Source organism: Oenanthe melanoleuca, chromosome 1A (assembly GCF_029582105.1).
Source record: "Oenanthe melanoleuca isolate GR-GAL-2019-014 chromosome 1A, OMel1.0, whole genome shotgun sequence".
Lineage (NCBI taxonomy): Eukaryota > Metazoa > Chordata > Aves > Passeriformes > Muscicapidae > Oenanthe > Oenanthe melanoleuca.
The window spans coordinates 17,618,191-17,641,820 of NC_079334.1; the positions used below are offsets into that span (position 1 = coordinate 17,618,191).

At 39.0% G+C, this 23,630-nt stretch overlaps 1 protein-coding gene across 13 annotated transcripts in view; it reads left to right on the top strand.

Annotated features, from left to right (window-relative positions):
- Window positions 1-23,630, top strand: part of MYBPC1 (myosin binding protein C1) — a 66,933-nt gene that overhangs the window by 32,425 nt on the left and 10,878 nt on the right. For 6 of the 13 annotated variants that reach the window (XM_056482005.1, XM_056481997.1, XM_056481995.1 and 3 more), the window contains 21 exons: window positions 161-309; window positions 658-775; window positions 1,129-1,180; window positions 2,652-2,708; window positions 6,209-6,375; window positions 7,444-7,576; window positions 8,654-8,778; window positions 9,487-9,592; window positions 9,871-10,037; window positions 10,646-10,808; window positions 11,531-11,637; window positions 12,850-12,983; window positions 13,902-14,058; window positions 14,558-14,662; window positions 15,303-15,491; window positions 16,103-16,237; window positions 16,310-16,390; window positions 19,709-19,777; window positions 20,870-21,037; window positions 21,507-21,595; window positions 23,013-23,208. In XM_056482005.1, coding sequence (XP_056337980.1) covers window positions 161-309; window positions 658-775; window positions 1,129-1,180; window positions 2,652-2,708; window positions 6,209-6,375; window positions 7,444-7,576; window positions 8,654-8,778; window positions 9,487-9,592; window positions 9,871-10,037; window positions 10,646-10,808; window positions 11,531-11,637; window positions 12,850-12,983; window positions 13,902-14,058; window positions 14,558-14,662; window positions 15,303-15,491; window positions 16,103-16,237; window positions 16,310-16,390; window positions 19,709-19,777; window positions 20,870-21,037; window positions 21,507-21,595; window positions 23,013-23,208 — 2,667 coding nt within the window. The remainder of the gene's footprint in view (window positions 1-160; window positions 310-657; window positions 776-1,128; window positions 1,181-2,651; window positions 2,709-6,208; window positions 6,376-7,443; window positions 7,577-8,653; window positions 8,779-9,486; window positions 9,593-9,870; window positions 10,038-10,645; window positions 10,809-11,530; window positions 11,638-12,849; window positions 12,984-13,901; window positions 14,059-14,557; window positions 14,663-15,302; window positions 15,492-16,102; window positions 16,238-16,309; window positions 16,391-19,708; window positions 19,778-20,869; window positions 21,038-21,506; window positions 21,596-23,012; window positions 23,209-23,630) is intronic. The other 7 variants (XM_056482003.1, XM_056482004.1, XM_056482008.1 and 4 more) reach the window with 5 other exon arrangements.

Genomic DNA, 23,630 nt, shown 5'->3' on the forward strand with positions numbered 1-23,630 from the left:
TGCATTACTTTCATACTCTGTGTGACTCCATCTGACTCTTAATGCTGTGGTAAAACACATGGAGGCTGAATGGAGCAGAACTGGAAACAAACTTGTAGAGATGCAACTGACCAACCACACGTTCCTCAACAGCTGCATTACTCTTTTCTCTTTCTGAAAGGTGGGAACATTACATTTATAGCCAAAGTAGAAGCCAAAGACCTTCTCCGAAAGCCGAACGTTAAGTGGTTTAAAGGAAAATGGATGGACCTGGCCAGTAAAGCAGGGAAGCACCTGCAGCTGAAGGAGTCCTTCGAGCGTCACACCAAGGTGTGTCCTTGCTTTTCCTTCTTAGGGGGACAAGCTCCAAAGACAGCTTAAGATCAGTTTAAGACAACAGGTAGAAGTTCAAGAGCAGCAGAGTCTGACCCTGGCTTCCCCTTACAGATTTCATCTCTGACCCGCTGCAGATGCACATTTTCTGCTCTCCCAGCACAGGACAAGTAATGGTGGGGAAATCAAAAATTTCCCATGCCATTTCTGGGTTCCAGTTTCTTTTCAGAGTCCATTATTTGAGTTACTCCTTGTTTCTGGTGCATGTCTGAAAGACTCTTGTTTTAACTTGTGCTTTGTGCAAATGCATCCCTCACATTAACAACAACTTTGCTTGATTTTCAGATTCACACATTTGAGATGCAGATCATCAAAGCTAAGGAAAACTATGCAGGGAACTATCGCTGTGAAGTGTCTTATAAGGACAAATTTGATAGCTGCTCTTTTGACCTTGAAGTCACTGGTAAGGTTCCATTTGTATCTGTAAAGATTTATAAGGATTTCTTTATTTCTTTCTTTCTCTTTTTCTTTTTTTCTTTCTTTTTCTTTCTTTCTTTCTTTCTTTCTTTCTTTCTTTCTTTCTTTCTTTCTTTCTTTCTTTCTTTCTCTTTCTTTCTTTCTTTCTTTCTTTCTTTCTTTCTTTCTTTCTTTCTTTCTTTCTTTTTCTTTCTTTCTTTCTTTCTTTCTTTCTTTCTTTCTTTCTTTCTTTCTTTCTTTCTTTCTTTCTTTCTTTCTTTCTTTCATATTCCAGATTACATTGATTACATAAATAATTCAAATTATGTTTTTAATCCCTATCTTACCATTATTTCATAGAATCTTCCCAAGCTGCTCCATCCATTGACATCAGATCTGCTTTCAAAAGAAGGTATCAAGTGCTCTATAAAACTGTTTTTGTAAATATAGATCAAAGAAGTGGGATCTAGAGTAATTGGTGGTGCATAGAATGAAATAGTTACAACCCATAGATAGTACATATGATATTAAATACCCCTACTGTGAAATTACGAGTGGCATTCATTTAAAGGAAGATTGAATATTTAAGTCAGTTATATATATATGTTTCTTTGGAGGTTTTTAAAAATGAAATTTTATTCACTAAAATATTCTGCTGCATGTTTCCTGAAAGCTGTCAGCCACAATATGAAAGTTCCTGGTCCCAGTCCTGCACTGATTAAAATCAGAGAGAAAATTCACATTGATTTCAAGAAGACAGGATCTGGCTTTGTTACCTTACAGTAAACAATAAACAGTACCATCAGTAAGGAAAATCAAGTAGTATAGTAAAGATAATGTAAGATTTACGTTGTGTCTTAAGGCTTGTTATCTTTTTGATAAAATGGCAATTCTAACCAGTATAGGTGTCATCTTTTTGTGATGAAATACATAAAAAAATATATAGAATGAAAATATTTTACAAACAGATAATGAATACAGATTGCTAATTTACAAGTAAAGTTGTAATTCAAAGATAACTGTTTTTACTTAGGGGGCTTCAATTTAAAGACAAATACAAAAGATACTACACTGAAGGTGTATTTCTTTCTTTAGCACATTTTAAAAAATGCAATAATTACTCTGCCCAAGCAGATGAAGGTATCTCAGTATTTTCTGATTTCCTAAGCAATATCTTGCATGTAAAATCTTGATTAAACTTTGGCTTCCTTTCAGTTAAGAGTTGCAATATTTTTCCATTTTTACAAATATTTAGAATATTTCTTTTGTCTATAAGTGCTCTATGATAATTCTGCTAAAGATCACATCATGGAAAGAAATGCACCTTCATAGGACTGTATTCTATCTGTAAAAATGGACAATGTATTGTTTTATTCTTTTTTATAACCATTTTCTCCCTTCATTTAGAGAAAGGTTAAATCTTTAAGGTTAAGTACTTTTCAATCAGTATTTGACAGAGCTATGCATTGTTAAAAGCATCACCCAGCAATGCAAACCTTTGTTTTGTATTCACAGAAAGAGGTCAGCACAAGCCCTTTGTTTTGTCCACTACAAAATGAAAAACAAAGCTGGTTGTGCTGTCTAGCTCCCATTTGTTTGTGTTACTGGAATCTAACACAAACCTTGGCAAATTTATGTACTCAGTTACAAAAATTTGCCATCAAAGTATAAGAAGAAGCCATGCAAACCTTTGTGTTATTTTTCACAAGTGCCTAGAGAAACATAATGCATGTGAAAAAGCATAAAAGTTTGTGTTGATTTTATACAATTATTTGTGTGTCTGGACAGTGTTGAGTGTATGAGAAGTGTAGAGCATTTGCAATGTGTGTTGTCTAAGTCTTCCTGTATTAAACAAAGATTTGATCTTTTTCTGTTAACAACAGCGGTGAAGGACAAGAGGATGCAGGAGAACTTGACTTTAGTGGTCTCCTGAAACGTAGGTGAGAACCAAGTGATGCAGTGAGCAGGTGTGGATTGCAAACCATTAGGTTCACACACACAAACAGTCAGGGGCAGCATTAATAACTCCTTGTGACCTTTCAACTTTTTAATGTTTCTAACTGTTATTATTCTCATAGTATGATATAAAAATGTTCCATTAATTTTGCCTCTAAGTGTGCAGAAAAGAAACCTCAGATTTGAGTGTGCTGGGGAAAAAACAAGTGAGCCTCAGCCTAAAGAGGCCAATAACGTGTAGTTCACTTGCTATTTCTTTTGTGTTTGCATGGAAGGCAGAGGGGGGAAATTTCCTACACAGGGATGAGCAGTTCAGAAAATTGAGTCTGGTGCAACAGTAAAAAAATGAAAGGGTTAAATTTATCTCTGTGGGTACATCTTCACTTGATTTTATAAGCATCCTGACATGAAAAAATAATAGATCATGTTTTCAAGTCACAGATATTGGTATAATTTTTGTAGCTTTTTTAAAAAATATGCACATGCAAATTCTCAGTCATATTTTCTTGAACTCAAATGTTTTGATGGAGCAAAACTGGGATATTTATTTCTCTGATTTGCCTTGAAAATCTGATGTTGCAACAGTTATTTCAGATCTTAAACCCAGCTTACTCTTTCATCACCATTCTTTCACTATTTTTGTCTTAAGACAAAATAGTTAACTGATCATCTTTTAAAATCAAGCAGAGACATTCTAAATGCTGTGAAAATCAATGGCAGCTGATCACAGAGAACTAGAAAAGGAATTACATCCTTTTTTTCATTTACCACTTACTCTGAAAGGAAAATCTAGAGTATTAATTACATTGAAAGGTCACAACGGGCTCATTGGCTATCAGGGCGAGAATAGCATATAAACAAGTAAAGCACACAGGAAATGCTGAAGCTGAAAGTAACAAAGAATTGCCCAATTCCAATCCATCAGGTCCTTGGTTTTTCAATCTTCTCATCCCTAATTAGGACCTTCAGTTTGTCTTTTCACCCTACTAACAAAACTTGCCATGCCAGTTCTCACGACTGCCTGTGTGGTGTTTCAGCAGTAACATGAGAGTTGTGAGAGGTCTTGGTGCTTTTGTGGAAAGATAAATGTGATTTAAGAGACACTATCATTTTACTAACAATTAACTCTTAAGATTCATAAGATAAATCATGTACAGCCATATCAACATAGTATCCCTACTGTGTGGTTAATGGACAAAGGAAATATTTAGTTTTTAGACACCATTATTTGACTTTGGTCAAATTGGTTCACCTTCCTTCAGGCCCTGAAATGCAACCTCATATTTCTGAGCTTAATTGAATAAAATTATTAATTAAGCCACAGTGTGGATATCAATATCCATGTGGGTGGATATTAACATCCATTATTATGAAGATGAGTCCATGGTTTCATTTCAATTTTTATAACAGGCAGTGTTGAAGGTGCATTCTTTCTTTTTTTTTTTATGGTTGTATGACCAAGGAAACACCTAGAACTTTTCCTTTTTGGTTCATACTACCAGAAACATATTGTTGTTTTTTTTTAAAAAAAACAAACCTAAATGCATAGAATCAATATACTGTCTATTTTCTAATTTTCTGCTGGTGGCAGGCAGATGTATCAAGTCTTATCTCAGTAGGTCACACCATGACTGGATGTGCTTTGTCAATGCAATGGATCTAGCAGAATGAAATTTCAAGAGTCACAAGATCTAAAAAACACTGAAATATTTAAGTCCTTGGTTTGTTGTTTTTGTTTTAAGTACATCTTGGAACAAAATGTGCATTTTAGGGAAGACATCTGAAAGTCATTTCATGGTGAGGTCAGTCTGCTTAGGAAATACCATGTTCTGTTTGGTCTCTGGCCTCAGGTCTCAGAATGAAGTTGGCTTGCTCCAAGCATTAAAATTCGTTCTCCAGTTATGCAAAAGGAGAACAAGCCTGAAAATGAGTCTGGCTGAAAATCAGGATCCCCATTCTCAAAGGCTGCCTGATTTAGAGGGGAGCTTTATTTGGATTCCCACAGAGTGCACGTCTCCTTGGCATGGGCCGACCCTGGTGGGCAGCCAGTGCTGGGAGAGGACAGAGCTGCCCCAGGAGGGGTCTCAGCTTTTATAGGTGTTTGAGGGCAGATCTGGACCTGTCCCCATGCAGAAGGAATCTCTCTGAAACAGCAGCACTCACTGTGCAGTCACCCTCTGGAAAGCATGAGCACGGATAAAAGGAACAATATATAAAATTACATACCTGAGTCTAATTTACATTGCTGCCTCAGAATTATTGTATTTGAAAGACTACTCAGGGAGAACCTCTTTTCCTTTTTAAAATTACAGACATATTATGAAAATTAATAAACTTCATGGACAAAACAGCAAAGTAGTTCCTCATCCAGCTATGCAGAGATTCTCAGGGATCTTTAGTGCTATTTCTGTATATGTCATAGAAAATCCCCTCTTAGACTCCATAAAGCTCAGGTCTAACAGTGCCTCACTGCAAAGTTTGGTATTTTTTTTTATTTCTCAGAAGTTTGTTTTCTCACTTTGTTCTCAAAAGTACTGATTTTGTTAGACAAGCCAGATCAAATTTGAATGATCCTTGTCTATTCCTAATTATATTACAGGAGGAAAAAAATCTAGATTTCTTCTTCAATTCCAGTATTGTTCTAGCAGTTCATTTTTTTCAGCTAAATTGTCAATCTGAAAACTTATAATTTTGTTTAGGATGCTTCCATTGTTCTATCATTTAATGGCTGCCATTGTGAAAATAATTATGCTTCTCTTTATTGGTTGTCTTAGCCTGGAGTTGCAGATAGTAAATACAGTATTGAAACTTCTGTGTAAAGGTGATTCCTCACACAGGCCTCTGAAAACATTTCCTGCTCTTAAGACTGAGATACACATGGAAGTGAACAGATCCATCCTTCAAGTCCAAGCTGGTGTGGAAATCTCCAGTTCCTACACATTTGGCAACTTTAAATAATGCTGAGAAGCACTGGTGTAACTATAAACAGACACAATTCCCCTGTATTTCAATGTCCTGTCATCTGTGACCCCCAGTAGCTGTTACAGGGACTCAGGGTTTGAAAACATTTTTATTTAATTTTGAAATTTAGATTAGACTCTACAGATTAGTAGTGCCATCATTGTGATCGATTCCCTCAAGTTGCAGTAGATAAAACTGATTTAAGTGGGATAAGCCTGCAAGCTATTACATTTTCAAGCTGCATTTTTTTGAAGCATTGTAAAATTCTCATGACTGATTGTATCAGAAAAGGACAAATTAAAACTGGCATTCAAATTCTGCCTTGAAGAAGTGCAAAGTGAGGTGTGAATGCCATTCTGAGCTACTCCACTCATACCGAGTGAAATAAAAAAAATATGATGGCAGCCTTCAAATTATGGTCAGAAACATTTCTAGCCTCACCATAGATTCAGCTCCACCTACTTTTCACGGTGGGGTAAAGCCTCACTAACTCTTCTCCCGTAATTGCGTTTTGCTGACGAAGGGAGGTGAAACAGCAGGAGGAGGAGCCGGAGGTGGACGTGTGGGATCTGCTGAAGAACGCCAACCCCAGCGAGTACGAGAAGATCGCTTTCCAGTACGGCATCACCGACCTCAGGGGGATGCTGAAGCGCCTGAAGCGCATGCGCAGGGAAGTGAAGAAGAGCGCAGGTATGGATGCGCAGGGTATTCCTGGCTCCTTAGTCACACACAGCCCTCCACCTGAACAACCCAAATAGGCTTCACTTCCACACAAGGGCACTTTCACAGCACAACTCATTCCTGCAAGGAGTCAATCAGAAGGCAGCTTTGGTCCATGGAGGAAGTGTAAACACCTTACCCAACCCAGCGCTTACCTAAAGCATCCCTCCCTCTCCGACAAGCACTGGTTCCATCTGGAACAATGTCCCCAGGTGTGTGGAAAGGTGTCACCTGATCAAACAATACAGAAATTACACCTCGTTACCATCAATATCTTCTGCTCTAAACAGAGGTCACTCTAAACACATGCAGTGTTTGCTCTTCATAATTTCATTTTGCAATTAATCTCCACTGCTCAGAAACCCCAGCTGTACTACAGACCCTCCACCCTGCACTGGGGGAGGACATTCAGCCCTGTCTGTCCTCATCTACCCTACTGAATAGTATGAGAGATGTAATTACATACAGAAATATATATACATGTGTATATAAAATACATGTATATGCCACAGGATATGTTTGCACACACATATAAATACAATACACTGCCCAGTATACTATTGTGGCATCTGCTGGACAGCATTTCAGAACTGGATGCAGTATATACATTTGCTGTGTCACTGGTTTCCTGGAGGTATCCCTTTTATGGTAGGTGAAATCCTCCACAAATCCAGCTGTAACCAAGCTGAGAGTGTAACACACTCTCTCCTCATCCATGACCTCACATCATAATATATGTTACGGTACTTCACATTAATTTTTATTTTTGTATTTCATACCCGGTCCTATGTGGAATACAGTCACACTGCAAAGTTTTGAAGAAACACCATCTTGATCTTGGTCAGGATAACCAGACCTGCACAGCTTTGTGCTTATTCTAACATTTCTAGATGATTCCACACAGACCAGCGTGAGAATATGCATAACTTTGTGTGCATATATTCTGACAGCTTTGACGAGATTTATGCAATGTCATTTCAGCATCCATACTCTTGTTTTCTGCTCTCATGTTAAAATAACACTTGACTTCCACAACAGCTTTTGCCAAAGGCCTCGATCCCGCATACCAGGTGGACAAAGGGGGTAAAGTAAGGTTCATGGTGGAGCTAGCAGATCCAACAGTGGAACTCAAGTGGTATAAAAATGGCCAAGAAATACGACCAAGTGCAAAGTAAGTGATGATCTTATCATATGTAAGCAATAAAATAGATACACATGTACTCCCTTGGTTTATTCTCTGGCTTTTCCTACAAGTGCAGGTGCAGATATTTGAGTACAACCTGGAAGTTGAGCCCAGAACTTTTTGTGGGTACAATCAGGTTCGGAAAACCCCTTTCCACAGTCAGACACGCCTGGGGAAGATGTGCATAACAATGTAATGTTCCTCAATTGTTTCTCAGCAGCACAAAATTCTAGACATTTTTTCCTCTGACCAGTTAAAAAAAATATAGCAATTAACAAAAGGCCTCTTACAGAAATGAGGCAGACTTCCTTCATTCTGTTGAAATCAAAGGATTTTGGTTAAAATTCATGATTGACAAATAAATGGATAATAGAGCACCTTTTCTTTAGCCCCTGTATCATGGCATGAGCATTCAGAGGTGTTTTGCAGGCAGCTCTATGGATTCCTCTCCAGCAGGAGGGGCTGGATTGAGTGCTCCAGTGCATTTCTACCAGGCTGCTGAAGCAGCTGTCAGATGCTAACGAGCTTTGGTCATTACAGACCTGGAGCAGATCTAAACTGGTGACATAAAGGTGAAAGGCTCCATATCCCATTACCAAAACCCCATATCCCATTACTGATATCTTGTGCCATCTGGCCTACCAATAATATTAACTTCTTAACTTTGGCTATTATTACACTTCACAAAAATGTTGGAATGAGTGATGGTGTCCTCTTACTGGTTATTTTCAGCTTTACTCATCTAGAGTTTCAGACTCCATTTTATTTGCCACCACTTGACTCCAGCTTCTTCTTTTTTTTTTTAAATTTCTTCTTTTCATATCACCCAGACCTGGGATCTTGGAACAAGCCAAAAACAGCTCATTGTCATTCTACACTGCAGCTCTTTTTTTGCTTGAAGTCTGTGACAGCTCTGTTGAAACTTGGAAATTGCTTCCAAGAACGATTTTCCCAGTACTGTAGAAACCCCAGAATTTTAGCCTCTAAAAATCCCTGCAGCACTTTCTGCATGAAAAAGGGGGTTCAGAAGTTTTGCTAATGTGTCTTTGCTGCATTCCTGTCCAGATACATTTTTGAGCACAAAGGCAACCAGCGAATTTTATTCATCAATAACTGTTCGATGACAGACGATGCTCGCTATTACGTCACAGCTGGTGATGAGAAATGCTCCACAGAACTCTTTGTGAGAGGTAACTATGCCAGCTTGATGCTGTTTCACCTGCCCTAAATTTATGTTCTTCTTTGGCTGCAACAGAAATTAACAAGGAGGATCTGGTTTGGTATATTTTTGAATTTGTGTTAGCAGCTGTTAGGATCACTTGGTATTTCTGCGATCCTTGGCCACTTTTTTTTTCCTCATCCCATGTTTAGCAGCTTAGTGAAAACCCTAAAATGGGGATATAGTTGACTTGATACTGTGCATTGGGATCTAGTGGGGCTGTGGTGCACTTCAAAATTTTAAGCCATTTTGGAGACCTGTGTGTCATAGCACTGGCTTCCCCCTAACACCACACTTGGTACCTGAGGGCTCTGATATTGTCCAAGTGCCCTCAGATCAGGCTTTCTAGAAGCCAGTTTTCATTCCATTTGCACTGATTTGAGGGAAGACTCTCTCAACAACTATGAATGGGAGGCCATATCTTCACTCTCTTTGCTCCCATGGTGTCAATTACCAAAGCAGAACAGGTATTAATATGAGGATATGTTATTTTTATTGAGCAAATTTCCTACTAGCATTCTAAAGAGAAACAGCTTCTCTGATTTAAGGCAGAAAAGGCTGCACTGATACTTACATTAGAACTTGAAAGTAATATTGCCTTCTGCAGCATGATTTAGAAAATCTCTTTCACTTGGTTTTCCCTCTCAGATTGTAAATCTGGAATTTTTTCTTTCCAAAGATCCTCCGATTTTGGTGACCAAAGGCCTGGAGGATACCAGCACCTATGTTGGGGAACGAGTGGAACTGAGCTGTGAAGTGTCTGAGGATGATGCAAATGTGAAATGGTAAACTGAACAGCTTCCATGAAAATAAAACCCAGAAGCTTTTTATCATGGGCAAAAATGTGGGCAGCTTTTCCCACACCTGAAAATTGTCAAGAAAATCTCAAGAAAACTTTATTCAAAGATGTAGCAACACCAAAAATACCCTTACACATTAATGGATGAGTTTAACATTTTCTAGTTCCTTATAGTCTTGTAAAGTCGTCTCTGGGAGTTTCAGTCTATGGAAGTCTTACTTGCACAGGACTTTGGAAAAATAAAAATTCTTTGTTTTCCATTAGGTTTAGAAATGGTGTGGAGCTTACCAACGATCCTAAATCTCGGTATCGAATTAAGGTTGAGGGTAAAAAACACACTTTGGTCATAGAGGAAGCTGCCAAAAATGACACTGCAACCTACTCAGTAATGACAACTGGAGGGCAATCAGAAGCCAAGCTTGCAGTTGACTGTGAGTATCATCCCCTTGCCCTTGAATTCATACATCACAGCATGCTGGCATACAGAAATTAACAATTTTCTTGCCTTTCCCTGGGGGTGGAAAAGCAGACTTAACTTCCACACCAATTTTTTCCTGTGAATCTCCAGAATCTTGACTTCCCTTTAGACACTATTTCCAGTGGCAGGCCATGAAAGAGTTCTGCTTGTTAACTTTCTGTCACCCCATTAAGATGGAAAACAAAGCAATCCATCCAAAGGTGAATAGGCCAACAATGTGAATTTTCAAGGGAAGTTTCTGCTTTTCTACAGCCCTTTCAGGTTTTCATAGGAAAGCCAAACCTAGGCACATGCACACGACTTTGTAGCCCTCTCAGCTTTGTTTGTGCAATCTCTTTAAAGTGCTTGTGTTTTTAAACAAAATGTATCTGATCCATCCTCTGAAATGATCTTGCACTATGCATAAATGTACATTTTTATTTGTAATACTCATGCTGCTCTTGACTATTTTGTACAAATTGGCACCCTGACCAATTCATCCTGCTTTATTATCAAGTTGGAAATTATCCCCTGTGGCTACTGATCATCTTTCTTTAATGTACCTGCTTCTGTGTTCCTAAGTGAGACCACTGAAGATATCACTTGCACTAGAAGACCAGACTGTGAGGCTGGGACAGGAAATCCACTTGAAGTGTGAGATATCTGAGAATGTGGAAGGGAAATGGTACAAAAATGGGCAGCTGATTGAAGCTAGTGACCGTGTAAAGCTTTATCACAAAGGGAGGTAAGCCTTGAGTATTGCCTTGGCTTTTGGGGGAATGACACTGTGGAGATGTGCCAGTATCTGGGTTACTTCACTAAAAGTTATCTGCTAATCAAGCCTAACCTCTATCCCTAAAGACATATTTATTTCTGTAACTTTAAAAGCCATATCTCCTTGCTTCCTTTAATCTTGTGTATTTTGGCTGTGGAGGACAATAACTAAATCCTCAATCCACCTAAGTCTAAGCTATTGATTCTTCTTGCCATTGCTGTTGCTGTTGGTATGGGATTTTAAGCAGAAAAATAAAATTATTGTTCAACACTATTAAAAATACACAGCTCTTTTTCTCTTTTCTTCCTATGCCTCTTTTTATGATAGTTCCTGTTTGTATCAACTCAGAAAGACAGTCCAACAAAAGTCAGAATATTCCCACAATGGGATCACTTATGGATTTTTCTTGAACAACCAAATTGCAGTTGAATGGCAAAAAATTACACTCCTGTTTTTTTCTTGTTCTGTGTTCAAACAAGCAATATTAAAATTGGTCACATTATTTGCTGGTTGTCTCAATAATATTTTATACAAAGCACACAGTATTTAATCACCTAAAATACCACAGCAAAGGATTTTATAGTCACTAATATTACACACTTGCACTAAAAAATTTTCACAAATTTTTCCTTATATCTTCAAGCAGTCTTCAAAAATAATTTACATTAATTTCTTTTTCAATTCTTTTACAGAATCCACAGATTTGTGATACCAGTTTCTGCTGTTGATGATGAGGGTGAATATATGTTTGTGCCAGATGCCTACAACATTAATATTCCATGCAAAGTACATATTGTGGGTGAGTATGCTGCACAATGACCTGTATAGAATATCTTCCTGTGACCTTTGGGAATTAGAAGTAGCCTGAAATACCCCTGATTACAACCACTCTGTATCCTCTGAGCAGGCATCCACCAGAGAGCACAGACCTGCAGCTTTGGCAAAGTGCAGTGGAGCTGCTGGGCAAGTTCTCTGCCTGCTCTGGACCTGCTCATAGTTTATGTGCTGGGGGAGCTCCTGGGGAAGGTTTTTTGAGGCTGAGCTCCTAAACCTAGAAGAGTTTGTGTAAAACACCTGCTGCCATCCACTTCTCAGATATACACTGCTATCTTTAAGAACTGGCTTGCTAACATTGCAAAATGTGATTTAGTTTGATGAGAGAGTAGTAGAATGAGAACATATTTACCTATTCACGAAGATCATTAAATGCTGTCTAGAGGGAAAAATTGTTCTGCCCAGCTCAGATTCATTCAGCAAAGCAGAATGAATGTTAGTGATGCCAGTCCTTCAAACAAAAATAAAACAGGGCATTGACTAGTCCCACTTCTAACTGCAACCAGCAACTTGGAAGTCAAAAGGAAAGCAATGACCAAAGTTTTAGAAAACATGCTTTTTAATTGAACTTGAGAGATGTGGGATATCTGTATTAGAAAAAGTGTTGGTGAGATTTAGGGAGAATGAAGAGGAAAGTAGTACTAGAGGGGAATGACCATTGTTATATTTCTAATATGTTAAAAAAAGTTGCAAGAGGATATTAATCAGTTGTTCTCCTACACACAGGGTATAATGAAAGTGATAATTTTGTTTTCAGAAAAGGATCAGGGTTAATAAATTTTTAAACTGTAAGGACAGTGAAGGCTGAAGTGTGGTTAAATGTGCCATAAAAAAGCCCTGAAACAACTGAAATTCTCAAGAACCACTTAGAGGAAAACACTCTCAGAAGTTACCTGAATATACATAATTCTACCTCAGGGAAACAGTTGTGGGTTTTTTCATGTGGTCTTATTATTCCTAAATGTCTATGGTGCCATGATTTCTTTTTCATCAGGCAACTATTTTATTAAATAGATTTTTATTCACAAGTTTTCTTTGAAACAAAATTTAGTTGCTTAAAAATACCAAGAAAATAAAACATAGAGCATGTTTCTGTGTGTTGCAGACCTGTGCAGGTCACTAAATTCTCAGAGCAGCAGCTACATATCAAACTTTGACCATCTCTCTCCTTTTTCAGATCCTCCTAAACTTCACCTGGATGGTCTTGGGGAAAATAACACTGTGACAGTAGTGGCAGGAAACAAATTACGACTTGAGATCCCCATCACTGGTGAACCAACCCCAAAAGTCTTTTGGAGTAGAGGGGACAAGGTACATTGTCATTGTAAACATTTCTTTAGCTTAGCACGGAGCCTTTTCCTTCAAAAAATAATCTTTAGCCTTTCGAAGATTAAAATCAAAGGGTTTTCATGGCAGAAAAACTGGCAGGGGGAAATGCCCTCGATTTTAAAATGCTCCTTGCTCAAGAAAAAAGGGTAAAAATTTTTGGAAAATGAGTGATAAAGTCTAATGGAGTGCAGGCCTCATGAGATAAAACAATAGGTTGGGCAAAACTTTTGCTAAGATCAATCCCTGGCTGTGTAAATACTAAAATAGTTGCTTTTCATATTTAAATTTTCATTGTGCAGTGTAGAAGCTGGGACATGTTACCACTACTGCATTCATCAGACCTCTCTGGTCAAATGTGTGACCACTATTTTTCAAATATTTATTGCCATGTCATCACTGTGGTCCCATCCAGACAAGGAATTATTCTAGGAGAGCTCCTACTCCAAAATATGTGACAGCAATTGAAAGCTGTGAGGAGAAACTACTGACCATTACAATCACTCTGACCTTTAAAGTGGATGATTTCAGTTTTGATCTAACTTTTGGAAGAATCCCCTATTCTTTTTTCATAAAATTAATGATATGTGATGTTTACAAAAGTGTGTTCTTGCTCACAGGAGAAGCCTGTGTCCCATCCTTTGTGATGCAATGGCTTAACTGAGTAGTAAACTGTTACCATTACACATGTAATGTACAGTAACCATTACTTATTTTAGTTATTTTATCATTTTTCTCATCATTTGATGACTAAAATGCTGAGGTTTCCTGTGGTTTTTCTTACAGTTGCTTTAATATTTTTGTTGAAGCAGCCTGTCCTACATTCAAATTTTGACTTTTTGAGTGTTTTGATTCTCAAATCCAGAAAATCTGACTTTTCCCTGTGCTCACTGTGGTTCCTAGATGGTCACAGACAGTGGAAGAATAAGGGCAGAAACGTACCCAGACAGCAGCTGCCTGGTCATCGATGCAGCTGAGAGGGAGGACTCGGGTCCTTTCAGAATCACTTTAAAGAACGAGGCTGGAGAGGACACAGCTCTAATCAACATTAAAGTGGTTGGTAAGTCGTGTGGAACAGTGCCCACAGCCGTGTCTTTTATCACTGTGGTAGTCTCAGGAAACTTCCATTTTCCTCTTTGCCAGGCAATTGAGAATTGAGATGCAATTACTAAGGCTGGGTGTTAGTGAAGGGAGAAGGAGCTTGGATGGGATTTGAGCAGGAGTTAATTATCACTGCTGCCAGGGGCACACTTCTCTGGTTGCCTCAGGCTGCCCTTATCACTCATGGTTCTCCACTCTCCCCGTGGCTGTGGGCTCTGCCTTGGACATGCCCTCCAGAGCCTCTCAAGTGTCTCCACCTGCAGAAGACCTTGGCATTCACCCATTCCTAACCACCAGCCACTTTCTTTTTCTCTCTCTCTCTCCTCATTAGGAACTCCTGTTGCACCTCAAAAACTATTTCAATTTGTTTCTTATTTGACATTTTTAATTTCAAGCTATGCGAAAAGAAGAATTTTTTTTTTCTTTATTTTTAATAATATTTACTTTGTTTACAACAGATGTCCCTGATCCTCCTCAGGCACCAAATGTGACTGAGGTTGGTGAAGACTGGTGTATTATGACCTGGGAACCTCCAGCAAATGATGGTGGATCACCCATTTTAGGTACCTACTTTTCCTCTTTTTTTAGTGGTGACTCTCTAAAATAGACAAAAGAAGCAAATGCCAAACAGTGGATGCAACAGGATCAGAGTTTAGCTCAGGTCCTGGAAAGTGGCACTGGAATATCCAGAAGACAGAATGTTCTACCTACTCTTTGACTTAATCAGATATCTGTTTTTCCAATGCTTTGAGATTTGTCACTTTGTTTGTCACCACAGTATCAGTCCCCCTGCTTGAAAGACAACCTCTTCCAAAACAACTTTGAGCTCTTATTTGAAGCCTTAAAAGGATTAAGGAATTTCAGAAACAATTTACTGAGTAAACTGATTTAATAAACTGAACCAAGATGAAAGTGAGAGGGGCCCAGAGGTCATTTCACTCAGGCCCTTTTCACTCTGAACCAAGAACAAAAGTCTTCTAAGTAAAGTCCAAAAAAAGCTCATATATGGCCATGAAAACAAAACAGGTGACTATCAGATAGCTTGCAATAGGGAAAATTATCCCTCAATCACTTAAAGCTAGAAGGGGATATTGAAGTGTATCCAGATAAAAAAAAAACATCATTAGGCAGTCAAAAAATAGACCCTTTATTACTGATCTTTATGCCATCACTTACTATAATAAAATCTTTTCTGGTCAAAAGGATATTTCATTGAGAGGAAAAAGAAACAGAGCTCCAGGTGGATGAGGCTGAATTTTGAATTGTGTAAAGAAACAACTTTTGAGCCAAAGAAAATGATTGAAGGTGTTGCTTATGAGGTCCGTGTGTTTGCTGTCAATGCCATTGGCATGTCCAAGCCAAGTATGCCTTCCAAGTCCTTTGTTCCTCTAGGTAAGTAGCCAAGAGCACATAGGTAGGTATGCATTCAGAAAATAGCCATTAATACATTATTATAAGCCCCTCATTATATAATTCTTATATTACTGTGACAGCTAGAAGGCTTTGTCATCCACATAGTGACAGGATAACTCAGCAGCCTTTTCATATAAAGAAACAGATTTTTAAACTATTGTGACAGCCACAAGTGCCTGTAAAAGAAAGGTGTCTTCTTCTGTAGATCAGCAAAGGTTCCCCCTTGCTCAGCAGCACCCCCAGAATGCAGAGGAGGAGGAAGGAGGGAGGTGTTATAGCTCCAGCATGCCCCCTTCTAGCCAGAACATATCTGCTGAGCTAGAATCCCAGCTTCTCTGCTCTACCAGCCACAGCTGCTTGTCCTTCTCTCTCCTCAGCAGGAGGAATCTATCTCTGGGTCAGGCTGTGAGCAGATATGGGATGAGGTAGCTGCTTTCTCCTAGTGTGGTCCTAACTGGGAAAGATGTGCCAGGGATGATGGGCAATCATCCTGGTAGGCAGGATAGCCTGTCACTTGTGGTACTAAACTAGGGGAACAGAGACCACAAACACAAACCTTTAACTGTAACTCAGTGCTCTGCCTGCTTCAGCTGTTACCAGCCCCCCAACTCTGCTGGCAGTGGACAGTGTGACCGACACCTCGGTGACAATGAAGTGGAGGCCCCCAGACCAGATTGGGGCTGCAGGGCTGGATGGCTACGTGGTGGAATACTGCTTTGAAGGAAGTAAGTGAGCACACCCCGGGTACCTGACTCACAGGGAACGTGGGTGAGACTTTCTCCCTTTTTTCTCTGCAGGTATCAGGTGCTCTGGCTGTCAGGCAGAGACTAATCAGGCAGAAAACCTCAAGGAGCAGGGTTTTGTTCAGGCTTCATTTGGTTTGTATTCCAGATGCTACCCACTGACTGTGGTTCCATGTATCTTACACTTGATTTGAAATCCAAATCAAAAGCCATATAATCTGTTGTAGTGCACCAAGTGCTAATAACCATCCTCTTTTAGATACTAAATGAGTGTCAGGGCACTGAAGAGTTCACTGGTGGATGAAGGGGTAGGATTTAATGAATGGCTACAAGTGTGGCCCAAAATATGTTCAGGTTGGCTGGGTTTTAGGGACAGGAGGTCCTCAGTGGGGTAATCCCAGCTGACATCTTACTAACTGTCTACTTCTAGTGCCAGCTGCCAACAATGAGAACAGACTCTCCAATAGTTCCTGCAGAAGTCACCTAGGCATGCAAAGTTCATGTCTAGATATTTAATTTCTCCAACATTTCAGTGTAGTTATGGGGATCTAAGACAAAAATATGTAAGAACTGAAGGAGGAAGAAAGAGACTGAATTAACTTTTGAGAATAAAATTAGAAGGAACGGGGAAATACAAATTTTATTTTTCAATTAAGACTCTTTGGTGATCAAGCAGCAGAAACTTAGTATTTTCCAGCAGATTTTCTCCTGAACTGGCATCAAATGTAGGGTTTTTTCAAAAGGTAAATCCACCAGCATCTGGGTAAGTATCAAACATCCTGCAGTGGTATGTGCAGTAACCAGCCTGTGTGGACCAGCAGCATCAACTGCAGCAATGTTGTGGCTGTGGATGAAGGCGACACAGTTATCTTCAGCTCCACTGCTGTTGCTCTTAACTGTGCTGTAAATCAAGTGATGGCTTGAACACCTTGTTTCCACAAAGGCATTCATTTCAATGGAAGCTTTTCATGAATGCAGTCCACAGCCTGGAGATAAAAGGCAGAGGGCAGAACCTGTCATTCATGCTGTCACACGTTTCAGATTCAGACAATCCAGGAACACAGTAGGTCATAAACGTGGCCAGGTGCCACAGCATCAGAGTACACTCAGCTCTCTCTCAGGCGAGTGGGAGAGGGTGTGAAGAACAACCACGGGCTTTTCTCAGGAGCACTCAGCATCTTGTAGTATTGAGATGAATATCTTTAAGGAGCAGGACTGCAAGAAGCTCAGAGACCTGGAGAAGAGTACCTGAAGGCAGACACAGCTGGAATGGTAGGAAGGGTTTTCCTTGTGCATTGGGAGGGAGCTGCGGGAACAGCTCAGAGTGAGTGAGCATGCAGTCTTCTATCAAGATACAGTGTTCTTATTTGGCTTCCACTGCACAGGTCAGGTGTAGGGGAAGAGTAAAGGGACTGTCAGTGTGAGGACTTCCATGTATGCTGTATATTATGCTTTGTTTAGCAATGGGTAGCATGGCAGGGAAAAGTTAAAAGTGCTTGGCATTACAGTATGTGATACCCAAGTTACCTGATAAGAGAGGATGAGAAATACAGACAGGTTAATTGAAAGTATGGCTTTGAAGAGGAATCTTCTAAATCTGTCTTTAAAAGGCTGTTAGACAGAAGAACATTGTATACCTGTTAAATGGAACAAATTCTTTACTTTTTTTTTCCAGATAGGTTTTAAACATATGAAGATACAACAAAATGACAGCCAAGTCTGTCATTTTACTGTTACCCACCTCAGTTAAAATACAATGGGTACAATGTATTTTACACAGTTTTGAGTGTTTATGTATATCTATATATGCCTCCTATATATGCATATACATCTATATATACACAATTGACATTATGTATATATGTTATGAAAATGCTTAGGAAGAAGCAAGATAAATAGAAAATGCCAATTTTAAAATGCCAATTTTAAAATACCAATTTTAAAAGTCGTGTTGTTGGATTATTCATCTTTTTCTCTCTGTTCAGTTGTTTTTTCCCTTTCTTGCAATATCTTAGTGCCTCTTTTTTCTCAGCCCTTTCAGTGCCTGTTCTGCCTCAAACTAATTTTTTCTGTAATATTTAATAACTCTTTTTAATTTCAAGATAATTTTTATGACTGTCTATATTCATTTTGCTGTTTTTTTCTCTTAGTTATCTGTTTGTAAACTCATCTGTATTTACATTCTCCATTCTTTCACTGTGGTCACTGAAGTAGTTTTCAAGAGGGATTTTTAGAGTCTTCCTCAACACAGCAATCATTAGGAGAAAACACAAGCTGACAATAGGAAAACAAAAATATAGATAAAGATAATTTAGAAGAACAATGTACCATGAACATTGGTTTGGCTTTGCAAAACTGGTATTTTCCTTTAGTCAGAACCACACAGCTTGATGAGCATGGTGGATTCTTGGAGCCCTTAACTATGCACCACTCTGTGCATGTTACTGAACTGGAGTCTCATCATGAGTATGCTGATCCAGCATTGCATAGGTGTGAATAACATTAATACAAATATATATATATAGAGAGAGAGAGAGGGAACTCCCCAGGCCTAGTTTACAATATCTAAGTCCTCTTGCTGTGGAGATGTGGAGTAGACCAAATCCTATTGACACTGGAGAAGTCAGTCACTAGTAAAGTGTGCTGCTGAGTGGTTCTTGTGGGGCATTTTGAGGGCCTGAATGCTCCCCATGACAATTTGCTTATCTGCTTATAACAGGCTGTTCTACCTGCAGATGATCTGTTTTTATAGCCAGCAAATAAGTACTTCAGAGTTTCTGTTGGCTGAGATCTTTGCCAGTGTACTCATCCAGGACCATGCCAAGATACTAGAATAGTATTTTTAATAGCCCCAAAATAGCCAGCTCCAGGATTCCAGGAAATCCAGGGCAGTGATAACTTCTTTCAGGAAATAAAGCCTTAGGGTTTACATCATATCTGTCATCATCCATGGGTTTGGTCTTCTTTAATCTTCTATCTGTGTTGCCTTTAGCTAAATGTGTTCTCTTCCTCGTTTTCCTCCAAGTTTTTTTCCAAGACCTCTTTTTTTTCCTGTCTCTCTTATTCAGAATCTCTCTCTGATTTTTTTCTCTTCTATGATGTGTCCTCCTTCTACACTTCTCATCATCATTTTGTTTCATTTCTCTCTTCCAAGTGTTCCTTTTGTCTCTTTCTTTTCATATTTCTAGGGCTATTCTGGGGCCCAAAACCTCATACAACTTTATATCCTCTTCTTCTTTCATCCTTTATCTTTCCTGTGGGCATCACATATAACTGTTCTGTGATCTAGATGGCCTCTTTCCATCTCTTTTCTCCCTGCATTCTCCCTAAATACGGGCTCTCTAAATCTGTAAAGCCCAGCATCTATCTTTGCATACTTACTAACAGGAATTGCTAACCACTGACAAAATGCTCCATCTGTGTGAAAGTGGGTGTCTCTGATTAATTTTAAAGATGGATTCTCTCAAGGTTTATCGACAGATCTGTCTGAGGAATTGGGGGAGCCACCTTTTAACCTGGAAGGTACAGTATTCCACAAAGGATACAAATCTTCTTTAATGAAAGAAAAACTCTCTTCATAAAAGTAAAGATAAATCCCTGATAGTGAATTTTAGGGGCAACAGTTTACATAATTTTCTGTACTATAGGTGTAAGGGGAGGGGGAGATACTTGGAAAACAGTCGTTGATTGAAATCCTTTTCTGCTAGAAGCCTGAAGGAAGACTTAATTCCTAAAAGCAAGACATTCAGTTATGAAAATGTATCACAGCACTATACTCTAGTTCTGCAGGGCTCTCCAGTCCATAATGATTCTCTTGTCTTCTGTGCCCATTTTATAGTGCTAGTTTTACATGACATGGGAAGTATTGATCCTGACTTGCTAGTTCATAAATCTGGTTCCTGTGCCCAGGTGCCAGCAGTGCCAGCACAGTCTGTGCTGTGAGGACAGGGTGGATAAGAAAGAAGATGGTTTGTAATTGCAGCTGTTCTGAAAGACTGTACTGTTATGATCACTCCTTGAATTTTGTGCGACCACGTGGGGCTAGGGTTAAAAATCTGAGAATGCTGTAATTATGTGAATAATTCTGACACAGCCTTCCTTTTTTTAAAGGCATGAGGAGAGATGGCATCTCATTGTAATGTGTAAATATTCTGTGTTTCTCTTATTTCTCATTTATACTTTCAAGGGTACTCAGTACTGGTTGAAATTAATTGCAAAACCCATTTCTCTTCAAGGAAGCTGTTAAAGCAATGATGAATGCTTTGGGAAACATTCTTTGTCCCCCTTGTTTTATTCTAGCTGAATTTAAAAAAAACAGTTTTCTCTCTGGTACACTTAAATTATATATGTATTCTAATAACTTTTGTTTAATTATATAAAGATTTGTAAGTATACAAATATACAATATGTAATCAGCAGAAACCATTTAGGGTTTGAAACATTCTACGTATGAAAGTGGATCTACATTATTACAGCACAATTAGAAAAACAAAATAGAAATTAGAATCTAACACATCTATTACTGTTCTGTAATTTTCCTCATCCATGCTGTGAATATATTTATAATTCCCTGTTTTTTGGATTTGCCCTCCTCCCCTCACTTCCCTAAACCAGCGGATGAATGGATCGTGGCTAACCCAGAGCTGACAGACAAAACGAAGTTTACCATTAATGGCCTTCCAACTGGCTCGAAAATCCTTGTGAGAGTAAAAGCTGTGAATGCTGCTGGTGAAAGTGAGCCCAAGTACCACCCACAGCCTATCTTAGTCAAGGAAGTGATAGGTAAGATCCTGCTTCCTACACTTACCCACAAATACACCCTGTACTATACTAATACCTGTGTTTTTTTAAGGCTAATACTTGTTATTGGTAACTGATGCTATGGCCTTACAAAGCCATTGTGTGGTGGCTAGAAATCATGAAACTGTCCTTAAAAAATGTCATAACTTTGTTTCATTTCTGAGCCTTTTTTTCTTGGTTTTTCAGGGCTTTTTTTTTTCCACAGAACTTGAACTTGGTGGTGCTTTTTTTAAGTTGCTCTAAGCTTCCCACCATCGTAGCATTTGATGTTATTAAAGCTGATGGTACCCTGAATGCAATGCTGGGGGACCAAAAGACTTGAGACATCTCACTCATTAGTCACTTCTGGGAATTTTAGACCCCACTGTCTCCTTCTTATACTGATGCACACCACTGCTGCCTTGGTTAGAAAGGAAGATAAGTGCTTAACACAAGCTTTTGTTTTGTTCAGAACCTCCAAAGATTCGCCTACCAAGACACTTAAAACAAACTTATACTCGGAGAGTTGGAGAAACTGTGAATCTTGTTATTCCTTTCCAGGTAAGAACAAAAAACACTGACAAAAATTTGCCTTTTCCCCCCCTCTTTTTCTTTTTGGTACTGCTGCTTTCTAATTGGCTTTCTCTATACCCCCAACTTACACACCTGTGGAAGCACTCTGAAGTACAGAGGTGCTTGAAAGTTTTTGGTTCAATGTCTCAAGCAAATGATGTTCAGCCAAGTAATGAATTGGGTAACTCAGTCAGGCAGACTGATGGGTCATCTGTCATCCAAAGGACACTTACAGATCTTCACAGTAGATATTGCACGTGAGGTAATTGCTAGCACAATGCAAAGGGGTTGCACTGGAGCAGTTAAATACACTTATCCAGAGTGGAACAGTGGCATTTAACAACCTCCTTGTCATGAGGGAGGAAAAGTGAGGGGGAGAGCAGGCAGACTGCAACTGTTAAATCCTTGAGATCACAACTGTAATATGACTATTTCTAAAATGTGTAGCATGTTTTCCCACAGCACCATGTTAACCTTCATTCCCATATCTTTTAAACAACACCTGCCTCTCTCCTTGCAGGGTCCTTCTTATGAATAAAAGAATTATGGCAGAATTCATTTCTATTTCATGTCTGCACATATTAAGGTATTGGGTGGGCATAACTCAGGCTCACAGAGGCTGATAAAAGCCTTAAAAAACTTGATCAGCAATACACTGCAAGATATATTTCTCTTGAGCAATTAAAGGAATATTCTATGATTATTCTCTAAGATAAGGTGTTCAAAATGGTGTGAGATTACCCTTTTCAGACAGCATCTGCAAACTGTTTGCCTGTGGAAGGCAAATCCTAAGGCAAGGCTGGTGAAATTCACTATAAGTACCTATACTGGGCACTTAGACACACAAAAAATTGCACACAAAAGAGATCAATCCAGCCTTCCTAACAGCTATTACAACTTCCTTTGCAATGAAAGAAGAGAGGTTAGGAACCCTGGAGGTTGAATCTATTATTTTCCTCTTTCACTGGCAGCATAGAGAATGCAAGCATTTCCAGAGAGTGAAATACTTTGTTCTATGTTTTCTGTGGGTTATTTCTTCTGCCTTCTTTTTCAGAAAATTTTTTTTCAGAAATTATTTATCAAATTTAGCCAGAAAAATTATTGTCCAATATAGCCAGAAGTTGCAAATATTTTCAGTCTCCTGGGAAAAAAAAAAAAAACAACGCAAAAAAACCCAAAGAAACAAAACAAAACAAAAGAAAAAGGAAAGAGAGTTATATTTTAGGTGAATTGGTACGATTGCATCTCTAAATGGTTTATAATTTATAAAATAATTCTGTTTCTTTCAGGATAGCTTTTATTTCCTTTTTGGGAAAAACTGGAAATAAACCCGTTTCCTTCTCTTCCCTTTTCTCTCCCCCCCCAAAAAAAAATCACACAAAAATTGTTTCCTGGCTCCTTGCAGGGAAAACCAAGAGCAAAAGTGTCGTGGGAGAAGAACGGAGCTCCGATCGACAAGAACGACATCAACATCCGCAACACGGAGCACGACACCATCATCTTCATCCGCAAGGCAGAGCGGGGCCACTCCGGCGAGTACGACATGAAGGTGGAGGTGGAGAACCTGGTGGACAAGGCTACCATAGACATTCAGATCGTTGGTATGTCTGGAGAAAGGGAAACAAGCCCAGCTCTTCCAAGGCTGCGGGAAAATGGGAATCCTGACATCTCTCTTGGCGGTGATATCTCTCCACGTCCAATTACTTGGCTGTAGATTTGTGGTTTCTCCATACACCATAGCACTGTTGGAATGTGTCAGTCTCTTTTTCTCTCTTAAGCCCCTCATGTTCTTGTCTATCCACGATGCAAAATTTTTCCTGTTGAGTGGTACCCATAGACAGAAATGGTAGAAAATTCACAGTAAGTTTGTCACAAACGCAGTGTGGAAGAAATCCTAAATGCTGAAAGTACATGAAAGTAGGAAAGACAGACAATATATTTTTACAATAAATTCCTTTACATAATAGGCAAAACTGGCAGTACAACTTTATTAATTTTATTGTAATTCTGACATGCCTTCACT